The following is a 24,207-nucleotide window of genomic DNA, read 5'->3' as shown; positions in this document are numbered from 1 at the left end:
CTGCTGATAAAAAGCCAATAATTACGCAGTGTGTGAAGGGAATGACGATTGTTCTACTGCTGCAAGTAGAACATTTTCCACAGAACCCCGGGGGCATTTAGCAGCCGTTGGAGAAGATTCAGAGAATTGCTGTGATGACCTCATCACGCATCACCCAAAGGAAGAAAAGCAACAGCCGGCTCCTCTCCTCAAAGCAGACTACCACTAGAAGGAATAAGAAATACCCGACCAGTGCGCTGCAGAAGCTTAATTTACAGCAAGGAGCAATTTGTACAGAAAGCTGTTAGAGAAGAACTTGTCGTCTTCTCTTCAGTGCCCTCACTCCGACACCCGTATTTACCTTTAACGACTTCTTTGACAACAGATTAGCTTAGCTCCAGCAAAGTCAGCTAGAACCAGCCAGAGTTCTTTTCAATTACAGTTATTAGCCATATTCAGCAAGATCCCATTCTCATCAGGAATAGTAACTGGCTCAGAAGGGAGAGCTTGCAGTTGGACTATTTTTGGTATTCCACAAATAAACGCCAGATGGCACGGAGTGAAGTTAGGGGGCACGTTGAAATCCATCATGTGAACATCCTGGCAGCTTGGTGCAATGGCTTTATCCTTTACCTGAGCTCTTGCAATGCGAATGTCGCATCTTGGCCAGCAAGAAAAGACAACCAATTTCAACCAATTTCAGTTTTAATAGCCCTCTCCAGGGCCCCACACAAGAAAGACCTACACAATCAAGACATTTCTCTGCCCAGCCTAAGTTTTCTTCATCTATGGGCAAACAACAAAGCAAGTGGCAGCACCAGGAGGAGCAGATATCTCAGTTCCAAGCTCTGCCCCAAAAAAAGCCCCACATACCTGTCACGGAGCGTGTTGGGACCCAGGTAGGGGTACTGGCTGTCCTTGAGTTTTCCTTTGATGAGCTGATCTAGTGTTTCTTGAAGGAGAGGCTGGTGCTGTGTGTACACATTCTCAACACCCTGCAGCGCAGGAAAAGCTCTTGTTACGAATTAGTACAGCAAGGCAGCAGGCTAAGAGAGAAGATCAGCAAAGCCGCATAAAAGGAGCGGCAGCATCTGATGGGTACATCACGTGTTAGTGAAGTCCAGATCTACAGAGGCTTTTCAGCGACTAACTCCCATTGTCTTCAATGAGAATTACGCCCTAAAAGCCCAGTGCGCTCACTATTAAATCTCTGGAATCCACGACACGTGGCGGTGCACTGCCTGTGAGTCCTGCTCCCTGACTGTAATTTTGACTGAAACTGTTGTTATTTCATCTGTGGCAGATCCATACCTTCAGTCCTTTGAGGAACTGTTTGGTGATGGCTACAGCATCCTTGGGACTGAACAGGTCGCTGCCCCGGACCCGTTTTCCTCCATACTCCACAACGGCAGACACTAGCTGTACAGAGAGAAGCAAAACCAGAATCCTCTTAACCTGGGAAACCAGCTTCCAGGCAGTTTTTGGTCTAGTTAGGCTCAATGGAGGTACTGGAATGATGACCAAGGAGTCAGGGAGATCAAGCCCAAGCAGGTAACGCAGCACAGAGAGAGGCAAGGGGAAGAGAAGTATTCCCCAAATCCACCAAGCAAGTCAGTCTGCCGTGACACTGCATAAGGAGAGAGGCTTTCATTTCCATAGTCTGCTGCAGCGATAGCAGATCTTCCATACAACGTGACATCACCCTGCTTCTCCACCTCCTCTCCAGCTGCTCACTACATTTGCCAGCGCTGCCACCCTCTCCATCCCAGCCAAGCTCCTTTTACGGTCTCCAAAAGTCCTTTGCTGCAACTATCGCCTATTCAGCAGGAGCTGGGGGAAAAGGGGTGGGGAGGAAGAGGGGAAGGAGAAAGGAACCATGTTCCTGGCCCCGTTTACATGCCCCACACCCGTCCTGGCATGCCTACCATCTCTGCTTTATTCAACCCTTCATAATATCACTGATTTTGGAAACGGAAATTAAGTGATTAGTGATTTTCCTGCAGGCCCCAGCCAAGCGCAGGGTTCTTTTCGCAAGGTGCAGTGCAAATTCAAGAAAACCAGCGTTGCACTAAACTAAAGCATGCAAGCTTTACACCAACTGACAATGATTTTCCACCTCTGTGCCATCCTGTCCCACTCGTTCATCCAGCTGAAGGAGAAATGCTGCAATTACCTTTCGGTATTTCTCCGACACACCCCTGTTCTTGAGATCTGTCATCAGCCCCGGCAAACTATTGCTGCTGTGTCGCTCGTAGTGCAGGGCGTAAAGCATCACCAGCCGGGCAGCGTCAAACTCCGTCACCTTGGGGTTCTGCAGGAGGCGACGCACGTTCTGCAGCAAGATAGAGAGCAGTAGTAGTGGAGAGGCCTTCAAAGGACATTAAATCAGACTAATATCAAGCCCACTGCCTAGCAACGAAATCGCATGCAGGAGGAATGCAAGAGAATTAAATTGTGTTGTAAGCAACAGAGCCCAGCTTCTTACGTGCTCTGCGGTTAGACCGATTAGAGTACAATGGAGCGCAAGTTGCTTTTGGGTCTTTCCATGAAGCTGGGAATTAATAACCCAGTTCTGTTGTCCGTTCCTAACTCTCTGTAACATGCTGCGGGGGGAGCCGAGGTTATCGCGTGCCTCCCCGTTAACATCTGCCCTTCCCTTTCCGACTTGAGCAGAGCCAGAACTGGCCCACAGGTTCCATTGTAATATTGACTGCCGAGAAAAAAGAGCTTGGACAACCACACGGATTCTGTTTTCTTTTGGAAGGTGCGGCACAGAAGCATGGAAATCTCAGATAACCTTTGGATGCGAGAAGTGGAGAGGCAAATAGCAAGCACTGGGAAGCAAAGGAGGGAAGGAATTAAAGTGTGAAAACGAAAAGAAAGATTACAGCACTGGAGGTAAATACAGAAATCTACAGTTATTACTTCTAATATTCAGATAGTTACTTTTTCTGCTGAAGAGAACGTGATACCCTTGTAAATGTAAAGGGTGCGTGCCCCGAAGAGCCCGCCTGTTGAAGTACAGACCCTTCCAGACAAGTTTCAGAACCCCTGGTGCGTGCCATTTACCCTCCAAGGACCGCAGGCAGGCTAGAATTGCTTGTGTAAGTTGACAATTGGCCATGTAAGCGCTACTCCTTCTCAACAAAAAGCATTTATTTCCTCTCTGCAACCTCTCAGTCATTGTGTCGAGTCACAGAGCTGAGATAACGGAGTTAACAGAACAAACACCAGAGCCAAGTTGGTAGCTTAGGTGAGCCGTGGGAGTAATAAGCTGCTTAAATCCGAGCTTTGAGGTGGATCTCAAAGAACAGGCATCAACTACCAGATGTGTTTGCAGACATCTGGGTAGGGCCGGACAGATGCTTTAGGACACAGCAAAGTCTGAAATTCTCCCTGTGCTGAACATTAAAGCAAAATGATCAGCCTGTGTTAGCTCAAATGCACGGGAGCGGAGGAGCTGCCGGTTTTACGGTTGCAGAAATGGCAGCACCAAGAGAGGGAGAGAACCAGTGAGGATTTTTCCACTCTGTAAGCGCACACGGCCCTCAAACACTCCAAAAATCCCGGTACATCTTTGCAAGATTCTCCCATCCTCCCAGTCCAGGTAGGCAACACAGAAACATTCCGTGAACAGCTGCGAAACAACGTTGTGAAACTTGTTATTTGCCACACCGATTCAGGTCCATTTGCTGTAATTCGTTTGACTGATGCTGACTAGTTACAAAAATACAGGATAAAATCCTGGCTTTGAAGAGGATCAACGGGAGTTTTACCTTGGTGAGGTCAGGAATTCACCTGTGAGAGTAGCGACAGAGTCCCATGAGATGTTTGCTTGCAAGATTTTTGATCCTGTGCTGGCAGCACAGCGACGATGCCTATATAAGCGGGAAGCGCGTAAAACAGAAAAGCCATTGTCCATCCAAGGAGATGGGATTCAAAACCTCCCATTCATCTCTCAAGGCTCATGTACTATGTCAGGATTAATAAGAGACCAGGGGAAGAACAACCAAAATGTACTGTACTCAGGGGCCCTGGGCCACCACAGAAATTAACAATTGCTGAAGTTACATCAGTGGAGAACAATTCTGCCTTTATTTCATGCGCTGGCTTATTCTTCATTGTTTCTGTGGCCTTGGCCCGTCACTGCCATTAGGAGACTGCAACAGGGAACAGCCCGGGGCTGTGCAGCTAAAGAGATACCGATCTCTCATGTAGAAAGATACCGGTTTCATAGTTTTGCATTTATTTCCCAGCTGCTACATGTTTTCCAGTCGGTCTCAGTTGTTAGAAATACAATAAAGCCCTTTAGGCACGTGGCTATAAGCAAAGTGCAGGCAGCTTTTCTGCTTTAAAACTGCAGAAATACCAAGTTAGGGTGGACTAAGACTTGAATTAGCATCAAGGTGAACTCCCTTGAGCATGGCACTGGGTGGGAGCTGACCTACCTGCCCCTCTGCCACATACTCTTAACCGTAGAGCTGGTAATGCAACTGCATCATCACCAGAAGTTCGCATCATCCCTTTCTTCAACCAATCTGAGGTAACTTAATAAAAAGTAGACGGACATTTTCCAAAACGGTCTCCAATGCCAAGCACTGGAGTTTCAACACTAACGTTCTGGGCTGCGTTAACATCAGAAATAACAGATGACAGCACGGACACGATGGGCTGAGATTAGAACTCAAATATTTGACATTTAAACTGCACAAGCTTGATCTAGAAACAGTGATATAGCAAGAGAACCTCAGAGGCTGTTTTCAGCAAATGCATTTTATGGCTACATTCCCACTTCGATACTTAAGTCATCTAAATTCTACCAAATATAAGCTATCAAATTGTATCTATATGCTCACCGATCTATAGAGCTGTGATGACTTCAGCAGGCCTATACTGATTCCCATCAGCTCAGGATCTGCTAATAGATGACAGTACTTGAAGAGTCTAATATTATCCCCTAGCCTCCCACTTGGAGCACAGAACAGCAGAGGAGAAGAAAACATGTATTTCAGATCGTTTAAAGACGTGTATGTTTTCTAGTCACACTGCTTCTCGGTATTGTGTAAAGGAGTCAACTATATGGTGTAACTTCTACCTTAGCTATAAAAAATTAAGGAATCGGTTTTTAATACTGAGTTGCTGGTTGAACTCTGCTGTAATACAGTCACACTCGACAATACTGCTATTTTCTCCGACTAGTCAGCAGCCACAATTCATCACTATTGACATACTGTCAGATACTAGGTCAGGTCATGGAACCCAACAAGCCAGCAAGGGGTCAAAATTTCAGTCTATACTCAGCTATAAGAGAAGTCTCTGTTAGGCTTTTTCAGTCCTCTTTGCCAAAGAAATCTTTTATCTAAGAAGCTTTCCACTGTTTTTTATTTCAAAAAGAAAAAAAAAAAAAAGGTAAAAGCCAGCACCTCAAGGAAAAGTCTGGTTCAGACAGTTTCATGGGTTCCATTTCTTCTCCTCCCCAACAAATAAAATAAGCTTCTGCACGGGGGTCCAAGTGGGGTTTTTTTGACTGGTGCCTGCAGCAGCAGCCTGCCAGAAGCCACTGACTGCATATAACGAAGGAACGTTGTATTGTGAAATGGAAAGACAGAATTTGCAAAGATGCTTCTCAAGCCAGTTATTAACTATGATTCAGCCCCGTCTGAACTGAATGGGGAGGGGAAGAGCAATTTTAACATCTAATGTCCCAGCCCTGCAGGGTATCTGCATGCAGAACTCCCACGGACTTTCAGAATCAAACTTCCATCCTCAGGGGAGTTACGGGATCAAACCATTCTGTTTCAAAGGATCACGGTTAGCTTTTGAGCCCGAGGTACCTGGAGAGCACTGGAATGGTCATTCTGGCAGGCCAGCTCCTGCTCCACTTCGGACACCTCCAGCAGGTTCCGCTCCCCAACCAGTCGGGAGAGCTCTCCCACCACCGTCACGTGCTTTGACACCGTGCCCGACATCTTCTTGAACTGTGGGTAATTCTCCACAAATGCCTGCAACGGGGAAACCAAAACAAACGGTTCTTCGGAAGAAAAGTCGGAGAGCGCAGATGTGTGCAACCCAGCGATAAGTTGCATACATCAACTTGCATCGATATAAACAAGACCAGTGCGGGTGAATGGATGACTGGGCACCTCAAGGAGCCCGTAGGATTTCTCCCAATTACAAGAAGATTTCTGCAAGGGATGTACTTTTTATTTACTCTTAAAAGAAAAGGGTATAGAAAACATCTCCAAAGACACTGCCAGGATTCTCTACATCTTGAGCCGTGCCTGAATTAATAGCCTGTGCTCCGACCTGTTGCCAAGTGACCCAGCTCGGATTTAAAGTCCCCACAGCCATATCGCGGTAAGCCAAGTACTTAAACCAGAGCTTACCGATTCAATTGCAGGGCTTCGGGATTTCAGCAAGTTCTAAGCAGCAGCTTAGAGAACAGTCAGAACAAGCAAGCTTGCAGACCACACTGCAGTGGCGCGGAATGGCCTACCCAAGCCTCTAGCCTTCAGTGGAGAGCCACCATAACGAACACACTGCAAAAAGGAAGTTCCTGCTCCACAAAATTAGCACGGCACAGAGATCTGAACTGTTGGTACTGGTTGTATGGACTGTCAGCATATAGTCAGCGGTGAGCTGCAATGGATGGGCTTTAAAAAGTCCAGTCAGTCACGTAGAGATTGTCTGTACCTTCATATCTGCTATGGATTCCAGCTTCTGCTGCTCCTTAGGTTTCCTCTTCTGGAAATCCTCCATAAGGTTCTTGATGTTGCTGCCAATCTCTGCAAAGTTCAGGTACATGTTCTGCGGGGAACAAGACAGGGATGCGAGAGAAAGCCATTCTAACACAAGTCTCGATGCCACTGGAACGAGGGAGCACTCTGTGCCCCCAACACCGATGTGCCATTGCACGCTGTCTCCCCAAAACCCAAGCTTGAACAAGCAGCTCTGCAATCAGTCCAGGTTTTATTTAAAATGTTATTTCAGGTCGGATGCTACTTGCATTACACATTGATTTTTCACCATTTGCATAAGTACATCACCACCCCGGTGCTCAAAGTCATTGGAAAGTTCCTCAAAACCAAGAATGGAACCTGATCCCCAAATTCAGCCGCTCACAAAGATCCCCACTGAGATACCTACGTTGGCGTAGAACTCGTCGTTCTCGGCAGACAGGACCACCTCTCGGAGATCCTTGCTTATCCCCGGTACCCGAGAGAGGTCGATGCGGTTGTTGTTAATCCCCAGCAATTCGTGAACCATAGCCTGGTACGTCCACTAACAAGGCCGGCGAAAGAGAAAGGCAAAGGATGACCTTAGTAAGATAAAGCTTGCTTACAGATTAGGCTGAACTCAAACAAAGCCAGTTTACACGCCTCTAGTAACACACAGCGGATCCAAAGCATGCATCCCTCAAACTTTTCCCAGAAGGTTACAATAAGAAATAAATATTATTTCTGTTACAATCAGATGGGCATCCCGTGATGAGAGGCACTGGTGCAAGCACAAAGGAAAACCTCCCCGTTCCAGGGCGCTTACTGTAGGTACGTTCAAAAGACACAACTCTCTAAATGACAAGCAACGGGGATTTAATATTCCTGTTCAAACAGTTCCACTTGCCACCGTCATCTCCCCCTCCTCTGCCTGGGAAGGGACGTGTATTTTTGGCTGCAGAGGTTCCACAGTTACAATTTCCTACATGCTCCTTACACAGCAGGAGTGTTTCTGCACATCAGCGAGTTACTATATTTATCCTGGGAAGACTAATATTAATCTAGAGAGAAAACCAAAAGCCGATCATGCCCGACACTCCATTTGCATTCATTTGAATCTCTCTTCTGGATAGAAAATTTCTGCCCAGCAGATAATAATTTTGGTGCCCAGTGCTGAGTGCAGTCCTTAACTCTACAAATCACGTGTGAGCTGGGCTTCCGACTGTCAGATCACTCCAATAATACAACTATCACCACCAGCTCCTGCACCACCAGCGTTACAGAAGCACCAGCTGCAGCTCCAGTCGTTGCCTGATCACCAGACTGAGCTGCATCTAAGCGCACCCCGCAGAAATGAGACAAAAAGATTCCCAGAATCTGCGGCACAGCGAAGAAAAAAAAAAAAATAACACAGCGAGATGATTCACCTGGTTCAGAAGTGGGGTGATGGCATCGTCAGATCGGTCCAGAATGAGAAGTAAAGGAGGAACCTCAGTGCGCCGAAAGTCAAACAGCTCATACTCTTTAGTGATAACTTGCTGTCGAGAGAAGGGGAGAAAAAAACCCCACTGAAACCCAGAAAATGTTCCCTCTTAGTTTGGATACAGGTGAGCAAAAAGTGAAGAGCTGGTGAAAAGTAAGTTGTGCTACTATCTTAGTCTGCACTGCTAATGAAGAAATAGCACCTGCTTTCAAAAGGCTCCGGGTAACCTACTGCGATTTATGACACCCAGGAAATATGGTTCTCCGCCTGCTCTTCAGTCGGGAGCCGGCAGAGACGAGGGATGTGACCTACCCGAAGCCACGCAACACAGCAAATGACACAATTTACAAGAATCTGACTGAAAAAGCGCATTTCTCTCAAATGCACCAATATGTAAAAAAAAAATTAAACACAGTTTAAGTACATTGCCAAACTTGTTTCACATCGCTGTAGGTTCTCACCATACCTTCACGCACTCAGCAAGCCTCTTTGCTGACTCAGAAGAGAGCTGGTACCGAATCATGGGGCATTTCTTCAGAGACAAAAGCAGTGCAGTCAACCCTTGAGTTGTCCTGGACAGCTGAGCCGGATCCCAGCTCCGACCCTAGAAGGAAAAGCTGCATTTAGTATGGATGCACCATCCCCAAACTCCTTCTCACATAAAGTCTTGTAGTAAACTACAGTTTGGCGGAAGGAGCAGGTACACCAGAGGCCACAATCCAGATTCCCCAGCGTTCCTCTCCTTGCAAGGATCAGCTCCCCCCTTAGGGACCCTCAACTGCAGCCCGCCTGCTGGGCAACCCACCACTGCACCCAGCTTGTTGTGGCTACTGGTCTCTCCATTAACCATAAAACAAGGTCCTGGAGGAGCATTAGCTTTTTTTTTTTTTTTTTTCTCCATACCTGGCAGCAGCCCAAGAGGTTGAGGGAAAAAACGTGCGGATTCACTGCAATGTAATCACCATAGAACTCCTGCCAACAAGTGAAAGCAAATAGTTATGTGTCTTGCCAACCTTTATTCAGCTTGCATCAGCCACATTAGCACTAAAATCCTAAGCAATGCCCAGACTTATTGACTCTGATCATTTCTCCTCCTCTCCGATCCCTACGCTCCTGCCGACAACTCCACTGCCAATTTGTCGTGTGTATTTTTCGAGTACGTAGCTCTTTGTCAACACCACAACATGTAGGAGCCTTGTGAAACACAGACCACAGCAGAACCAGCAACGACTCTGAAAGCCAAGGGCAGGGAGAAACAGGGCACACAGGAGTTGTTCTTTCTTTTACTTTTTAATCCCGTATGTACCTTCACCTTTTCTTCCATCCAAGACTGTTGCACAGTGCTGTTGTGTGCTGTTCAAGAACTACAGATTTGTTAGCTTGCATGTTTGCTTTGCTGGTACTTCTGGATTAGGAGATCTATCTAAAAATATTCAAAATTCACCTGAACTTCAGCCACAACTTCTTGTTCATCAGCCTCAGCCAACGACTTGACATCACTCTTACTGATCACGTTACTGAAATCTGAAAGAAAACAACAGCGAAAGAAGTCGGGCTCTGCGAGTGACACAGAACAGCATGACCAGATTTTCCCCCGGAGCAGGAGCAGATGACATCAGAGATCCCTTGACCCGACACCTGCAGCTATTATGCAAACATTAGAATCCAGAAGTTACCTCATGAGGATACTCTGAGCTAATTCCCTGCCCAACTTTCTGCCACTGGTGCCAACATCCAGTACGTGACTGCAGCACCGCATCAGCGCGTAACGCTCAACGATGGATTAAACACCCTGTGGGACGCGGCAGTGCCGGAAAGGAAGTACCGGCTCCCTTCTGTCCTCTCCCTGGCCTAACATCAGCCCAATTAAGCAAGACCAATTAAGCCCACTTGGTGTCAGTAGATGCATATGCATAAAAAACCAAGTAATATTAAATGGCTGAACACAGCGACGGCCACATCTCTTTGAGCTCCTCTTCCCGCAGAGCGGCAATGACATCTAGAGGCCTCTTCAGCTCATTTCTCAGAACCTCACCAAGGGATCCTGTGCTGGAGGACGAGATTTCAACACAAAACCAGCTGTAGTCGTTCTGCTTAATTTCCCAAACTACAGAATATTCTGTGGCACGAGCTGGGCACAGGAGAAACACCTGCCTGACATGCCAGGCATGAGAAGATGCCGCACAGCAAGTTTGATCCCAGATTTTTTAGATGCGAAGTCTAAATCCTGTCTCTGAATGATTTACCTTTGAGATTTGGGCCAGTCTCTCATCCACTGCATCTCAGTTTTCCTTACAATAAAGGCACTTCGCCCCCAGCATTAGCTTTCTTTCATGTTTATGAAGCAACACAAAATTTTAAAATTCCAGAATTTTTCAGGGATAAGCCATACGGGAAGAATGCAGATTTACGGTGTTGCTTTGTAAAGATCTCTTACAAGTCGCTTCGGTTTAATTCTTTTATCTTACAGGTAACAAAATCTGGTGACCTAAATAGCAGAAAAACTAGAATTTACACACTCTCAGCGTTTCAGTAAAGGCCTGTCACAGCGTCTCACGTCTGGAACATCGGATGGGGCTCTGACCGACAAGCCTGGACGTACTGGACAGGACGGGACGCACTTACAGATGAAATAAATGCTGTACTTCGGCCTCCGCAGCTCCTGAATGAGGAACTCCACGTTCTCCTGGATGAAAACAGCACCGGGGAGAGCAGATTTAATAACAAAACCGTCGGTTAGGAAGGGGCCGGAGTCACCCGCGCCCCGTCGCGGTCCCACCGCCGCAGGGTGACTCTACCTTGGTGGGCCGGAGGAAGCAGATGGCCTTCAGGTGCTTCATGGCCTCCCTGTTGGCAGAATCCAGACGTTCGAAGAGATAAACCTCCTTCTGCAGGATCTCGGACTGCGTGTACACCATGCTCACGATACCGGTCTGCGGGCGGGAGGCGGCAGCGCCCATCACCCCCGGGCCTCGGGCCTCACCGCTCCGGACCACCCGGCCCCCCAGCCCGGCCCAGCCCGGCCCCGCCGCTCACCGTCTCCCGGTCCATGAGAAGCACCTTCATGCCCGGCCCGCTGTCCTCGATCATCTTGGACACGTACTGCTTCACTGCCAGCACCGCGTTCATCTCGGCTCCGCTCCGCTCCGCTCGACCCGGTTCCGTTCCGCCACCGCCGCCCGCCTGGGAGTTGTAGTCCACCGATGGCGGGGACGAATGGGCGGGGCACGGCGCCGGACTACAACTCCCAGCCTGCCCCGCGGCGCGCCCCGCCTGAGGAGCCCGGGCCGTTTCCCGCCCACCGCCCCCGCCCGGTCCTGCCCCGCCGCCCGCGGCCCGGCCCCTCGCCCGTCCTGAGGGGGCCCCCAGCTGAGGAAGGGGGTGGGAACGTCCCGGGAGTTTGGGACTAAACCCGCCTCTGCCCCCCGACGACCGGGGCGCCTTCCCGCCCGGTCAGTACAGGGAGAAGAAGGTGGGTCCCTCCCCTCAGCGTCTTTGCTGTCAGTCTGGTTTTCCAACAAACGGAAGGTAAAAAAAAAAAAAAGGCATTAAAATATCGATATTGTGCTTAATCAAGTAAGCAGGGCAATTATTTCTCACCAGTATAACCCAGTTCTGGGAAGGTCTAGGCCTGGGTGCAGCTGGGGACGGTGCTGGGCGTCCCATGGCCAAACCCCGGCCCGCGTAACCCTGCCCAATCCTGGATTTATTCACCCAGACAAGTTTTAAAGTCCGTGCCCTACGCCAGCCAGCCAGCTCGGCTTCCAAAAGCAAAGAAAATTTGTAATAATTGATGTTTTCAAAAGACCCGCAGCGGTAGCCGGGTTTTGGGGGCAGACGGAGGGGGGGGGAGGACGCTCCCCCTCCGCATCTCTCATTTTCGGGGTGGGTGTTGCAGCGGTTGACCTTCATGGGATAACTCGTGTGACCGGAGCCACTATCTATTTTGCTAACCTTTAAAAGAGCGGGTCTCTGTGCTATTTATTCTGCTGCTATTATTATTCCCGAGTGTGACAATTTTGGAAAAGGGCTATTATGTTCATAAAAATGTAATCATCTAACGTGTATGTTTTATACAAAAAATGGTGAGCAGGTGCTGATGAAAAATGAAAGCTATTTGCAAATCTTGTAAGTACCTTTTCATAAAAGCTGACACAAAGGAACTCTTCCATGCTTATAGTTCATCTTTTGTTCTGCTCGATTTACATTTAATATACATCAAAATACATTACGGAAATAGGGCCACAGCTCAAAATTTTGGTATTTTATAGGAAAAATAAAGATCAGAGAAAGTGCCTTGTCCATGAAATCTTTCCCTTTTTAGACAGCAGCCAGTCTAAGTAATATTTATGAAAGCATTCTTGGAGACACTCACAATACATTAGCGATACGTAAATTGAAGTTTGTGCATGGAGATGAGATGTGGAGTTTGTCCATACCATAGTGTAACGGAGTTGTTCAGGAGTGTCATACTTTCCCTGGCTACGCTAAGCTGAATATAACTCATAATTTCTCCTCTTACAAGCTGCAGTCTTTTACCTTTCTAGTGCGTAAATGGGATCAGTTTAGAAATTCATTCCTATTCCTTCCGCTATTCCTTGGCCTGTATGGAGGAAAAATACAGCCGTGTCTCCAAAATAATACAGGAGGCAACAGTCTTCAAATCCTTCCCTTCATTCTGTAGTTTAAAGAAAAAAAAGCATCCTGATCCCTGAAACGATCAGATATTTTTGTGTTCTCGCTTTCCTCTGGAAAGCCATACATTTTGCAATAGCAGAAATACAGTCGGTGCAAGCAGAATGTTTAATAACTTTATGAGACTCTAGTGGTTTGGCATCAATTTCGTACTGTAATTCAGAACAGCATGCAATGTAAAGACTAAAAGGCAAAGTTAAAGGTATTTTAAAATCCAAGATGCTTAAAGAAAGCTGATGTTAAGGATATACGAAGTCGATCCTGATCTTAACATTCAAAACACAATGGTTTTTTCCTCTCTCATGTCCACGAAATTGATGCTTTGAGGACAGAAAATAGGCAGCTAAAAAATGCAGTACGTTTTACATCTTTATTTAAATGTGCGGGCAGTCTGTTGCACGACGTCTTTTTGCAGTTGCTCAGGGAATAATCACACGCATCAGTGTAGCACCTCTGGTTTCTCTAGTACACAGAGACTCTGCCGTTGGCATTTCTGTATTTGTGCTGATTGCTATTTTCATTCACCGGATATGACATTTTGCAGAGTCAGGCACATAAATCATTCGTAGCCAAACACGCTGAAATGAAAGAAAAGTCTATTAAGATATCTGTGGAATAATTTGTACCCATCTGGTTGGTAAATCACAGTGAGTTTTACTGTGAGTTTGGTAAACGGAGCTTCAGTTTTTAGTTTGGGTAGCAGAAATAATGTATCGTTCCTTTTTCTTGCTAGATTGGGCATTAAGGAAAGAAGAGTATGGAAAGTAAAGATGAGAATATCTTCCATTGGGTTACAATGATATACAGCTGAGCTAAACTAATGTGGCTTTGTGGTTTAGAAGGGCAGAGCGAATTTCACCCTCGATTAATAAATCTTTCCAATTTCTGGTGGCTAAAGTTCTGTGACAAATTGATGTCTTTATCAGCTTTGTGCTTGAGAATCATTCTGACAAGTAACACATCTATTTGCATTTTGCTTTGTTTTCAAAGTGAGAGACTTTCTGGCGAGATACCCGATGATTTCAACGACACCGATTTCTGGGTAAAAAACAATTCTGAAAGTGTTTTAAGGAGACTAAATGTCCTCTAAAACATACAGTTAAATGCTGCTGTGACATGAAAAATAGTCAGAGGAAGGGAAGGAAGCCCCAGAGACATTAATTGTAAACGTGATTGGAGTTTGTGCCGTTTGTTTGTAGGGCAGAAACAGTTAAAAAATACCCTACATCCCAAAACGCAGCGAAGAAAACCAGTGATTAACTGGCGCCGTATCTCCTCCCTCTGCATTACAGAAACAATTGCTAGGGACGCGCGTGAGAAGCGCGAGCCTTCTGTGTAAACTCCAAAGGTGACTTCTTAAGCCTTGTAAAAAATTACCTCGCTTTTTACCATTGCTTACAAAATGAGCTGTAGCTCTTGTTTAGTACGAAGACTTGAAGCACCTCGGTGGCCCAGGTATGTTGAAAGACCAGCTGAAAATAGTCATAACAAAAATATTTGGCATTCCGAGTTATAACCAGGATGCAAAGCACGCAGTCTGCAGGTAACTCTGAATGTTAACATGATCGTGCTTCTATTTTGAAATATGCAGATAAGAGAACACCAAGGAAACAGACCAAACATAGGAGGTGAACAATGGGAAATGTTTGCTTTGCCAATGCTTCTCGGAAAAACAGCGTGAGATAATGTATTGCATCATCACTTTTGAAACTTCATTTTTTTAGCTGAATGGCTTAGAGAAATTCTGAAGAGAAAACCCAAGATTTTCAGAGATGCTGAGGCGATTCATTTGTCTCCTAGTTAGCAGAAATTTTGGGTGCATTCCCAGGTGTTTTCACAGAACTTTTTTTGCTTTTTTTAATTCAGAGTACTTAGGTTTGAGTTCATTTGTTTTGTTTCAGGAAAAAAAATTTGTGAAGCATTGACACACACACACACACTCCATGCCAGTATCATTTAATTATCAGTTTTAATTAAAACACTGGAACTGAAGAAGCTTGTAGCAGCTTAGATTAAAGAACCAATTAAACATAAATAAGCCCTGACGTGCAACTTCTGGGGAAAACCACAAAAGATGGGTGGCATTTTAAAACCGATTTTAGTGGTGGTTGAATTCCTGCAGGACTCAGACAGAGGGCGCCTGCGGAGCGGAGGAAAGGGAACTCTGCGCATCCGTCCTCTTCAGGGCTAAATGCTTTCACGGCACTAGGAAAACACCGACCACGCAGAATTAAACAGACTTTATCGGTCATCGCTGTTAGATTTGGAAGGATGTTGCTGCGATGCCCCAAAATATGTCGAGCTGGCAAGTACCAGGAGTACTGTACGCCTTTCTCTTTTCTCCACGGTGAACATTAGCGCACAGGAACTTCTCCTTTATCTCAGACAACCCGCTGTTTCTCATCCGTTTCAATCATAAAGAACTGAAACAGATTATGTTCTTATTTAGGAAAGTTAAAGATGGTATTAGAGCTTTTTTTAATGTCTTTATCACCCATTCATACACTTTTGCATCTTTTGAGAGCTCTTTTCCCCCTCTTTTCGCACAGATTGATCTCTTCCATCACTAGTCCGTCTGCTCCTTATGCCCAAACTCACACAGGTATTTAAATTTGTGCTTGGTAAATCAGCAGTGCCAGGTTCAAAGTACAAGAATGTTATTTAGTTTTCCTGAAAATTAGGTAATGCTCCTCTTCAGGAACACCGGCTCCGCTTGAGTAACGTTCAAGCAGAACAGCCTTTGGTCCTGCTAATCGCAGTTGGGATTACATGCTATTCCTAGAGGGATGGAGCTAAAAAGGGGCCGCATGAAATGCAGCCAGCACGCCCTCGCTGTCAGATCACTATTTATAGAAGAATGGATAAATGAATAAATCCTGCCTTTCACTTCCAATTAAGCAACTCCCCTTTTCCTCATCGAGTAACCTACACGTTTGTCGTCCTTTAAGCGCTTAGGTTACCAGTTGAGATCGCATTTTTAAATTTCACCATTCAAAATACTTTGGGTCTTCTTCCTCCAGTGTGGTTAGAGGCCAGGAAGCTTTGCATACGTACAGATCTTTGTACAAAAACAAAAAAAGATTTGTGTGGTTTAGATGGTTCAGGATTTCTCTGATTTTACTTCTCCCATTCAAACTGACTGACACCTTACTTAAGGGGTTAGTGGGGTTACTCGCAGCAAAAGGTTCTGCTTTATATGCATAAGAATTGCAAACTAAAAAAAAAGAAGAAAAATAAATTGGTATTTAATTCCATCCTATTGTTTTCTGGCCTTGTTTAGATTTTAAATGATTTAGTGTCTGGAAAGTACTTATAGTTTAATTATTTCTCCATGCTTTTGTAATGATGTCAGTGATGCTTTTTTTTCAACTAAATAAGCCCAGAGTGTTGTCGTCTTCTTAAATACATCTTTGTAATTGTCCTTAAAGGAATACAAATGCCTTTTTGTGCCTTTGCTGTTTTCTGTAGCAATAGATTTGACTAAATGAATTACAAATCAAAAGTACAATGCAAGGATTAGTTTGTTATTTTAACATTAACATTCTACTATCAAAAAGGATTCCAAATTAATGCAATTACCGGGGGGAGGGGGGAGGCAGGGAATTTTCTTTCATTACAGGACTGTCACAACTCAGACAGGTGAAGAAAGCTGGAGGTAACATAAAATAGAATAAATGCATACTAAAAGGACTAGCAAAGCAGTAGGTTTATTAAAAAAAAAAAAACTTGCTATGTAGACTGTAAATTATGTTCACATTAAACATGTAAAATAGATAGAAAAATATCCTGAGTTCTATTTTTTGTTGTTGAAACTTATTATTACATCAAAAGCTGCAAGACAGCATCTCCTTCAGAATTTTGAATGTCGCTGTGGAGACTGAGCTTTAGTCAAATTTAGGTAGCAGTAGGCACATCTGAAAATAAGATACTTATTGACACATATTTATTGCTACTTATTTTTAATCTGGTTTTGTTTTCCCCGTCCCCACCTAAGCTTTGCCAGCGTACCCCACTGTTGGCCTCCCAATCAGCCCTAAAACTCCGCCGACTGATTTTATTCATATCAAAGGGTGCAGCACCCTGGGAACTGTGGACAAAAGGGGAACCGCAATAAAATCCCAATCAAATCTGCAGTTTCCAGAGTCAAAGGCTCTCGTATCAGGGCACAGTCCCCAACTCTGACTTGCTCTCCCAGCAAGCCCATCATACAGGATGGCCCTCAAGGTTTCTTAGTTCAGACTCCTCCATTCCCGTAATTCAGCGGAGCTCGTTGCTGGATGACGTGACGTTTGACATTGTTTCTAATCAAAATCTTCCTTAAGAATTCATTCAAATATATATTTGTATCAAGAAAAATCTATTTAATCTCGCTAATAATTACTGTAGTCTAATTACTATTGGAACAGCATGGTAACGGCTTCAGGGGCAGATTTTGGTACCTAAGTTTAGTCAATAGGATTGTCGCAGGATTACAGCGCCGTCTATTTTAAGAGATCAAATTTTATCTCGATTATTTGACCCGTGTATCAAACCAGTAAGGTTACTGAATCAGAGTGTGCTTCCTTTATTTCTTCCTACTCTAAAGCAGAGGCACGGTTTCAGCTGTGACTTTGGTTGTGACTCTGGTGCACAACTGCTCAGCTCGATCTGTCTGATGGAACCCAAGTACACACGTGAAATCCCAGAGATTCAGGTTGAAATCATAGGCTGGAAACCATCTTGATGCAAACAACACCATGGAATAACTCCCTGGTTTATGCGTTCCTAGTACCAGCTGCAAACCAGAGATGCCGAGTTAGAAAAATTTACTCGTGCCCCTTCGAGACAGATGTCTTGGCCATTCTGACATCAGCTTCTGCTTCCATCTAATGTCATTTGTGCCTGACGAACCCGTTTGCCGACGTAAGGTATTCCAGTTATAAAGCTTTCTGCCTGCTGGCGGGAGAGAGCCGAACTGCAGACAGCCAGAAGAGGAGGCGATCCTTCTGCACATCCTGTTACTGGTTCGTGTACAAAGCTGCAGTGGAAGCTGACGGCGTTACCGCAGAACGGACCGCCATCCAGCCCTCAAATCGTATTGTGGCATCCAGGGGCCAAATCAACCCGTGGCATGAATGAGTCCGGCTCTGGAAACGGGCCAAGAACTAAGCAATTTGTACCTATAAATTAACATTTTCGGTTCAGCCACAAAAGCATCTTCCTATCATGTCAGTAAAAGGGTAATACCGTTAGTTACAGGAGAGAGGAAAACCAGATCACCGCCAGCAGAACAGAAGCTGAAATCCATGCAAACTTTGAAAAACAGAGTAGTCGCTTAGAAAGAATTATGCCTGTGCATCTCGTGATGTTTTTCTTCCTCTGCTTTTCATTAATACATAGTAATTTTCTATACCCTGCAAGAACATTGACAGCGTCCCGGTCCTGGCTCTGCATCTGGATTTTGGTGACTCGGGAAAATCCCGACCCTTTCCCCCATGCCTCAGTTCTCACACTAAAATGATGCTCGTGTCCGAAGTGTCTTTCTGCCACAGCATTCAGGTCTCCTGAGGAAAACACTGCGGAAAAAAAGAGGCTCTTGGCAAGTTAAGTAAGGTTTGGATGAATTTCCATCTTTGAAGAGTTTCAAGTCTGTGAAGCCAAAAATTGTTTGTTTTCCTCTTAGCTTTGCTTGTCAGCTGCCATTTAACCCTCTGCTTTTTTAACGGAGTAATAAAAGTCATCGCACCGCGAGTAGGCATGTCTTTTTTCCTACTCAATTATCTCTCATTAGTAAATACAAGTAACTCCATTTAACTGCCTTGGGAACAATTTCTGCATCTATTGAGCCGGCCTCCAGTAAGTCTTGTGGTTTCCTGTTGGCCTCAGAAAACGAACACACTTCATTATGTGGAATGGTTTCCTTCACCTCATTATTTTTTCATAATCTTATTGTGCTTCCCCTTTTAACAGTGACAAGAGAAAAAAAGAAATAGCAAATAAACAAGGAAAGGTCCTTTCGGATCCAGAACCTCATCCGCTTTCTTTTGGAAACCGCATATATATGTCAGTTATGTTGAGTTAATTGGCCACTCCAGAAGGTGTTTTGCAAAAGTTGAGTGAGTTTTAAGGCAAGAAAAGCTCTTTCATCACCCTGCTAGCTGAGGCCTTCAAATACCTTCTTCGCAAATCAGTCCAGTTGGTCTCGACCAAACTGGTCGAGCCCAAGTTAAGCTGAAAAGACTTTGTGTCTGCAATCTCTGTCCTTCCTTGGCATTTCTCTTCACCGGTGAAAGAATTTTCTATACAAAACTCGGACAGCAGTGGCCCTGGGCTCCCAAGAGCCTCACCCGCTTCTTCGGTGTCTTGGCAATGCTCGCCATCTGCTCCTCCGTCTTTATCCCCCTCTCCTCCAATCCCTGATCCTCTTTACGGCACTTTTATTTATCCTAACGTCCCCTAGCAAATCCAGGCGAGTCATCGCACTCGGTCGAGATGGCGCTTTAATCTTCCTTCGTATCCGTGATGTAAAGCGCTGTAATGGTGCTGGTGTGTCACGCTGTAAGGACATTTGAACAGTCTGAACGCCCCGTGCTCCGTTGGGCGTTCGTTCTGCTGACAACCAGCTCCCAAAGCTTCAGAAGAAAGGAAAAAGACGGGACAGTAATATCCAATATAGTGCGATAAGTCTGACTTGGGGTTTCATGGTTTTATGAGATTTTAATTTGGTTTACAATTTTTTTTTTTTTTTTTTAATTTCCAAAGCATTAAAAGCCACACAGTCCAACCCAGCTGTCACAAAATCAAGTTTAACAGTTCACGGGTGAGCCAAACGTATCCAAACAGACCCACGAGCGTCTCAGATTTCCTTCTCCTTTGGGATTTTCCAAAGACAAGGTGATAACTCCGGGGCATGCAGAGCCAGACATGGACGCTCTGACTGCCTCTCGCCAGCCCTGCCTTTCCCGTGTCTCGTCCCCCCTCTTGCACCGTTTCTGACAAGGATCCAGCTAAACTAACCATGCGATGCTCCGCTCGCATCACAAAAACTGAGTGAAAAAAGGGGTCTTCAGCTGACTTGGTTGATGCCTTCCCTCTTTATTTCCCTCCCGGAGCTGGTACTCTCTTCTTCAGCATAATTTTTTTCTATTTCCCTTCTTTATTTGAGAGCGATTTGAGGTATGTGGGGAGTTTAGCCTGCTGCTCTTTTCCTGTTCAAGTCCAACGAAGAGGCTGAGACCGAGGGCCTGCTCCTCTGCCGTTGCCGTCTCCTTGCCGAGGATGAGGACTGGTGCGGAAGGCGTTTTTAAGACACAGCGCCAGGGCAGCGCCCCAAATGACCTTAAATCAGCCCCAAAATGGTTGGAGAAGCGTTTGTAGCTCAGCTGGTCGCCCCTCAGCTGCGTCACAATTCCCAGATGTCTCACAGGATCCCGGGACAAGGCTGTTTCACCGCAGGCTCCGAATCACTGTGATGTGATCACAAAATTGCCAAATTCTGGATGAAATCGGGGTTGACGTCCCAGCCAGGGAGCAAGAAGAACGCCCTTGCCCATCTGTATGAGATAGGAAGATACAAAGGGAGAAATGAGGAAGGGATGCCGAGGACATAAAAAAATTGCGTTGAACTCATAAAACGGCTAATGCCGACGAGAACCAGGCCCAGGAGAGAGCTGAGGAGCTGCAGAGTGGCCGTGGGTCGGACTGGGAGCAGCTGGGTCACGGGGGACGGCTGTCACCGTCACCATCGCCGTGTTACCAGCGAAGGATGCGGACGCCTCATACAAATTCATTGACAAAACCATTTCTCCCAGTTGTGGGAATGGTTTAAACTAGAACCGGCAGAAAAGAGGCAAGATTTAACTTTAACACTGCGCCCGCCTCGCTGACCCCTTCCAGTTGCTCCAGGCAGCTGGAAAGAGACGGCTAATGCCAGCAGCACGGGAGGAGGATGACACGAAACCTGCCCAACACGGGCAGTGGGGACCGCTCACCATCCCATCGCTATCGATTGCTTGGAAATCGGGGCCACCCCGAAAGATTTCTGAACAAACACTGCAGTGGGGAAGGGATAAAAAAAACCAAAAAAAAAAAGACTCTGGGGAGGTCGGGACTCTGCGGCACAGACGGTTCTTTCTTTACTGGACTTTTCTCTGCCCCTGACACGATAAACAATCCTTTTGTGTGAGATATAAACAACGCTAGGTTGCTGATGGAGAACAAAAGCCGCGATTCAGCGCTGGGATCAGCTGAACACCGCGCATGATGGGCCCCGGGCCGCTCCGACCGCCCTGGGGGTTTGCCTCCGACCGCCACCGACCCGAGCAGCCCCCGGCTGCTGCCGCTGCCGCCCCGGCACGGGGCCCTTTCCCCACCGTTCTCGAGGGAAACGTGTTTGTGCAGCGAAAGGGCTGAGAGATGGACCAGAGCAACAAATACACCTGACCAGCGGCGGTTGCCCGCGGGAGCTGTGCCGGGACTTCCCAGCATGTCCCGACACCCCGCAGCACCACGAGTGTCCCCCACGCTGTCCGCCAAAACCTCCGGTTTGGTTTTGCAAGGCCGCGTCCTCCCTGGCTCTGAGAAATAACGCGAGTGGCAGCGCCAGGGGACATTTTCAGCGTGCCACCTCGCCCACGGTGGGGGGAATGCCAAGCGCTTGGCCGGGTGGACGCGGCTGTCCCAGCAGGTCCCGGTGCCGGCCGGCCCACTCAGCATTGTCCCCCTGTGCCGTGAGGCGGAGAGAGAGGCGGCTTTTCCTTGCCCAGCTGGCACCTTCCCCTCGGCCTGTGGGATTCTGGGGGGCACAGTCCCATGCTGGGGGTTACTGGCCCCATGCTGGGGTTTATTGGCCCCATGGTGGAGTTTACTGGCCCCATGGAGGGGGGTACTTGCCCCATGCTGGGGTTACTGGCCCCACACAGGCCCCACAAAGGGCTACAAGCCCCACACAGGGGTTCAGGCCCCACACTGGGGGTACAGACCCCATGGAGGGGTCCAGGCCCATGCAAGGGTCCATGCCCCACAGATGGGTTCCGGCCCCACGCAAGGGTCCGGGCCTCACACTGGGAATACAGACCTCATGGCCAGGTCCAGGCCCCACTCAGAGGTCCAGGCCCCACGGACCGGTCCAGGCCCCACGGACAGGTCCAGGCCCCACAGACCGGTCCAGGCCCCACTCAGAGGTCCAGGCCCCACAGACCGGTCCAGGCCCCACGGACAGGTACAACCCCCCCCAACCCCAGGGGGCGCTCTTCCCCTTCCTGCCCCCGCGCAGGCGCCCTGGCACGGCCGAGGGAAGGGGCGGGACCGTTTCGACGCCGCCATTGGTTCAGCCCGGCCCGGCGGGGCGGGGCCGGGTGGCCGCGTGCGCCCGCCAAAGCGTTCCGGGCGGGAACGGGGGCGGCGCGGCGTTCCGGGCGGTGGCGGTGGCGGCCCGCGCTCCCCTCCCGCCTCCCCGCCCCTCCGGGACCGCGGCCTCGGCGGACGGGTCCGGTCCGGAGCGCCATGGAGCCGCGCACAGGTAAGGCCCGTCCGGTGTCGCCGTGGGCTCGGGTTCGGGAAAGTTTGCGGCGGGGCCGGGCCTGGGGCGGCGGCGGCGGCGGCCTCGGGTCCCGCTGGGGTCACGGTGCTGCCTCAGGGAGCGGCGGGGTTCCCGGGCGGCCGCAGGGCCCGGGGCTGGGCCTGGGTATCGCCCGGCCCCGGTTGGGCCCCAGGAGCTCCCGGTTCGGCGGCCGGGGCACGGCGGGTTCCCGCTACGGCCGCCTCAGGCCGGCGGGGGGAGGCGGCGGGGCCGGGCGAGCTCCCACCCGCGGCCGTGGCCGCCCCGTTCCCGTTCCCGTCCGGTGAAGAGTCCTCGGGCCGCGGCCCCTCCGCTCCGGCCCCCGCTGCCCCCAGCCCCGGAGCGTCCCTTCTGCTGAGGCGGCCACCGGAGCGGAGGTTCCCCTGGCACCGTGGGGCCGGTCTCCAGAATTTAGGCTGGACTAAATCCCCGGGGAGGGGAGGATAAGCCCGGCTTTGCAACCGGAGCGACGGGTCGCTCCGTCCGGTGCCCGAACCGGGTGTAAACTAAACCGGGTCTAAGGGTGGGCGAGGAGGGGGCGGTGGGTTATTAAATCCTCTCCCTTGCGGTGTTGTTTGGACCAAATAATTGTAATCCGGTTACTTTTTCCTCCGGCGTGAACCAAATAGGATTTGCCGTTCGCACCCTGGAAATCCGTACGGCTTTTAAAATCCCGCGTTCTGGGCTCGAACTGGAGCGAACGCTGCTGCCAGCCTCCGTCCTCCTGCCGAGGGCTTCGCCGTGGTGAAAAGCCGCTCTCTTTCTTTCTTTTTTTATTTTTTTTTAATTTTTTTTTTTTTAACGTGCCCGTTTAACAGCGCCGGGCGTTAGCGTGCTGATCTGTGCGTAACCGTCGGGGCTGAGGCCGTACTCAGGTCGCTCGGCCGTGCCGCGGTGAGACACGAGCTTAAAAAACAACTCTTAAAGACTTTAACCGTCTTAATCTCGGGAGGAAAGGGAGTTTCTTGTCCGGCTAATTACAGGTTGCCTCGTTTGCCGAGCCGTGGACTCCGTATGCTTTCCTTGTGGGCGAGGAGCCTGGCGGTGACTCACCGGCTCGAGCATCTCTGACAATCCCATGCTTAAGGGAAACGTCTTTGCACCGACGCTGTGTCGTGGGAGTCGCTTGCGCAAGGAGCCGTAACGGGACGGATCCTCCCAGGAGGCGGCGATGGCTCCCTGTTACCCCGGGGAGAGCACGGCTCGTGCCTGCCGCGACGCCTCTCCGCTTACCCGTCTGTAAAATGGGCTAACGCCGGCGCTGCGCCGTAGACGGGCTGATTTTAACTTTGAATTGCGGGGCTGAGAAAGATGTTATTGTCGGCAAAGCTGGAAAAATCAAACTCGGTGGCTGGAATTCTCCACGTCGGATCGCTGACAACGTCCGATTTCTTTTTCCTGACTCTGCTGCGCGTTTCCAGTTCGTACGCCGCAGGCGAAGTCTCTGCGCGCTGTGATGTAGAGAGCGGGCAAACTCCTTGTGTCGCAGGAGGAGAGCAGGCTGCTCTGTCGGACTTTAAAGCATCCCGGCAATCTTTTCTTTGGCACTTCTTTTCTTCAGGGGGTTTAAAATAACAATAAAAAAGCCTCACGGTGTTCATTTTAAAGACTTGGATTAATAGTTTCAGTAGAACAAAAGCTGCTGTTTAAAGTAGGTGGAAAAGGAAAATAAACAGTTGGCGCAATGACATCGCAGATTTAACCTGCAGGGACTGGAGGCGCCGAGCTCCTTTCTGCTGATGGCCAGTCATTACCCTGGCGTAGCGACGAAAAACAACTTTTTCCCAGGAAATACG

At 48.2% G+C, this 24,207-nt stretch overlaps 2 protein-coding genes and 1 long non-coding RNA gene across 5 annotated transcripts in view; 2 read left to right on the top strand and 1 right to left on the bottom strand.

The window, feature by feature from the left end:
- The window catches only part of VPS45 (vacuolar protein sorting 45 homolog), a 32,764-nt gene extending 21,370 nt beyond the window's left edge, over positions 1–11,394 (bottom strand). For 2 of the 3 annotated variants that reach the window (XM_075737203.1, XM_075737201.1), the window contains exons 1-13: positions 11,215–11,394; positions 10,977–11,111; positions 10,804–10,864; positions 9,623–9,702; positions 9,082–9,150; positions 8,645–8,782; positions 8,123–8,233; positions 7,126–7,260; positions 6,673–6,786; positions 5,814–5,981; positions 2,153–2,311; positions 1,291–1,398; positions 853–974 (exon numbers count right to left, since the gene is read on the bottom strand). In XM_075737203.1, coding sequence (XP_075593318.1) covers positions 853–974; positions 1,291–1,398; positions 2,153–2,311; positions 5,814–5,981; positions 6,673–6,786; positions 7,126–7,260; positions 8,123–8,233; positions 8,645–8,782; positions 9,082–9,150; positions 9,623–9,702; positions 10,804–10,864; positions 10,977–11,111; positions 11,215–11,307 — 1,493 coding nt within the window. In that variant the 5' untranslated portion in view covers positions 11,308–11,394. The remainder of the gene's footprint in view (positions 1–852; positions 975–1,290; positions 1,399–2,152; positions 2,312–5,813; positions 5,982–6,672; positions 6,787–7,125; positions 7,261–8,122; positions 8,234–8,644; positions 8,783–9,081; positions 9,151–9,622; positions 9,703–10,803; positions 10,865–10,976; positions 11,112–11,214) is intronic. The other variant, XM_075737200.1, reaches the window with a different exon arrangement.
- A 1,789-nt stretch (positions 11,395–13,183) lies between these two features.
- Positions 13,184–16,770, top strand: LOC142598521 (uncharacterized). Its single transcript, XR_012832672.1, has 3 exons — positions 13,184–13,228; positions 13,864–13,915; positions 14,465–16,770. It is a non-coding gene; the product is annotated as an uncharacterized LOC142598521 (long non-coding RNA).
- Positions 16,771–22,213: 5,443 nt separating this feature from the next.
- The window catches only part of OTUD7B (OTU deubiquitinase 7B), a 30,743-nt gene continuing 28,749 nt past the window's right edge, over positions 22,214–24,207 (top strand). The window contains exon 1 of the mRNA XM_075737043.1: positions 22,214–22,372. The gene's annotated coding sequence lies outside the window, so the exon portion shown is untranslated. The remainder of the gene's footprint in view (positions 22,373–24,207) is intronic.

The sequence above is a fragment of the Balearica regulorum genome, chromosome 28 (genome assembly GCF_011004875.1).
Source record: "Balearica regulorum gibbericeps isolate bBalReg1 chromosome 28, bBalReg1.pri, whole genome shotgun sequence".
In the NCBI taxonomy this organism is placed as follows: domain Eukaryota; kingdom Metazoa; phylum Chordata; class Aves; order Gruiformes; family Gruidae; genus Balearica; species Balearica regulorum.
This window is presented reverse-complemented; position numbering and strand designations above follow the sequence as displayed.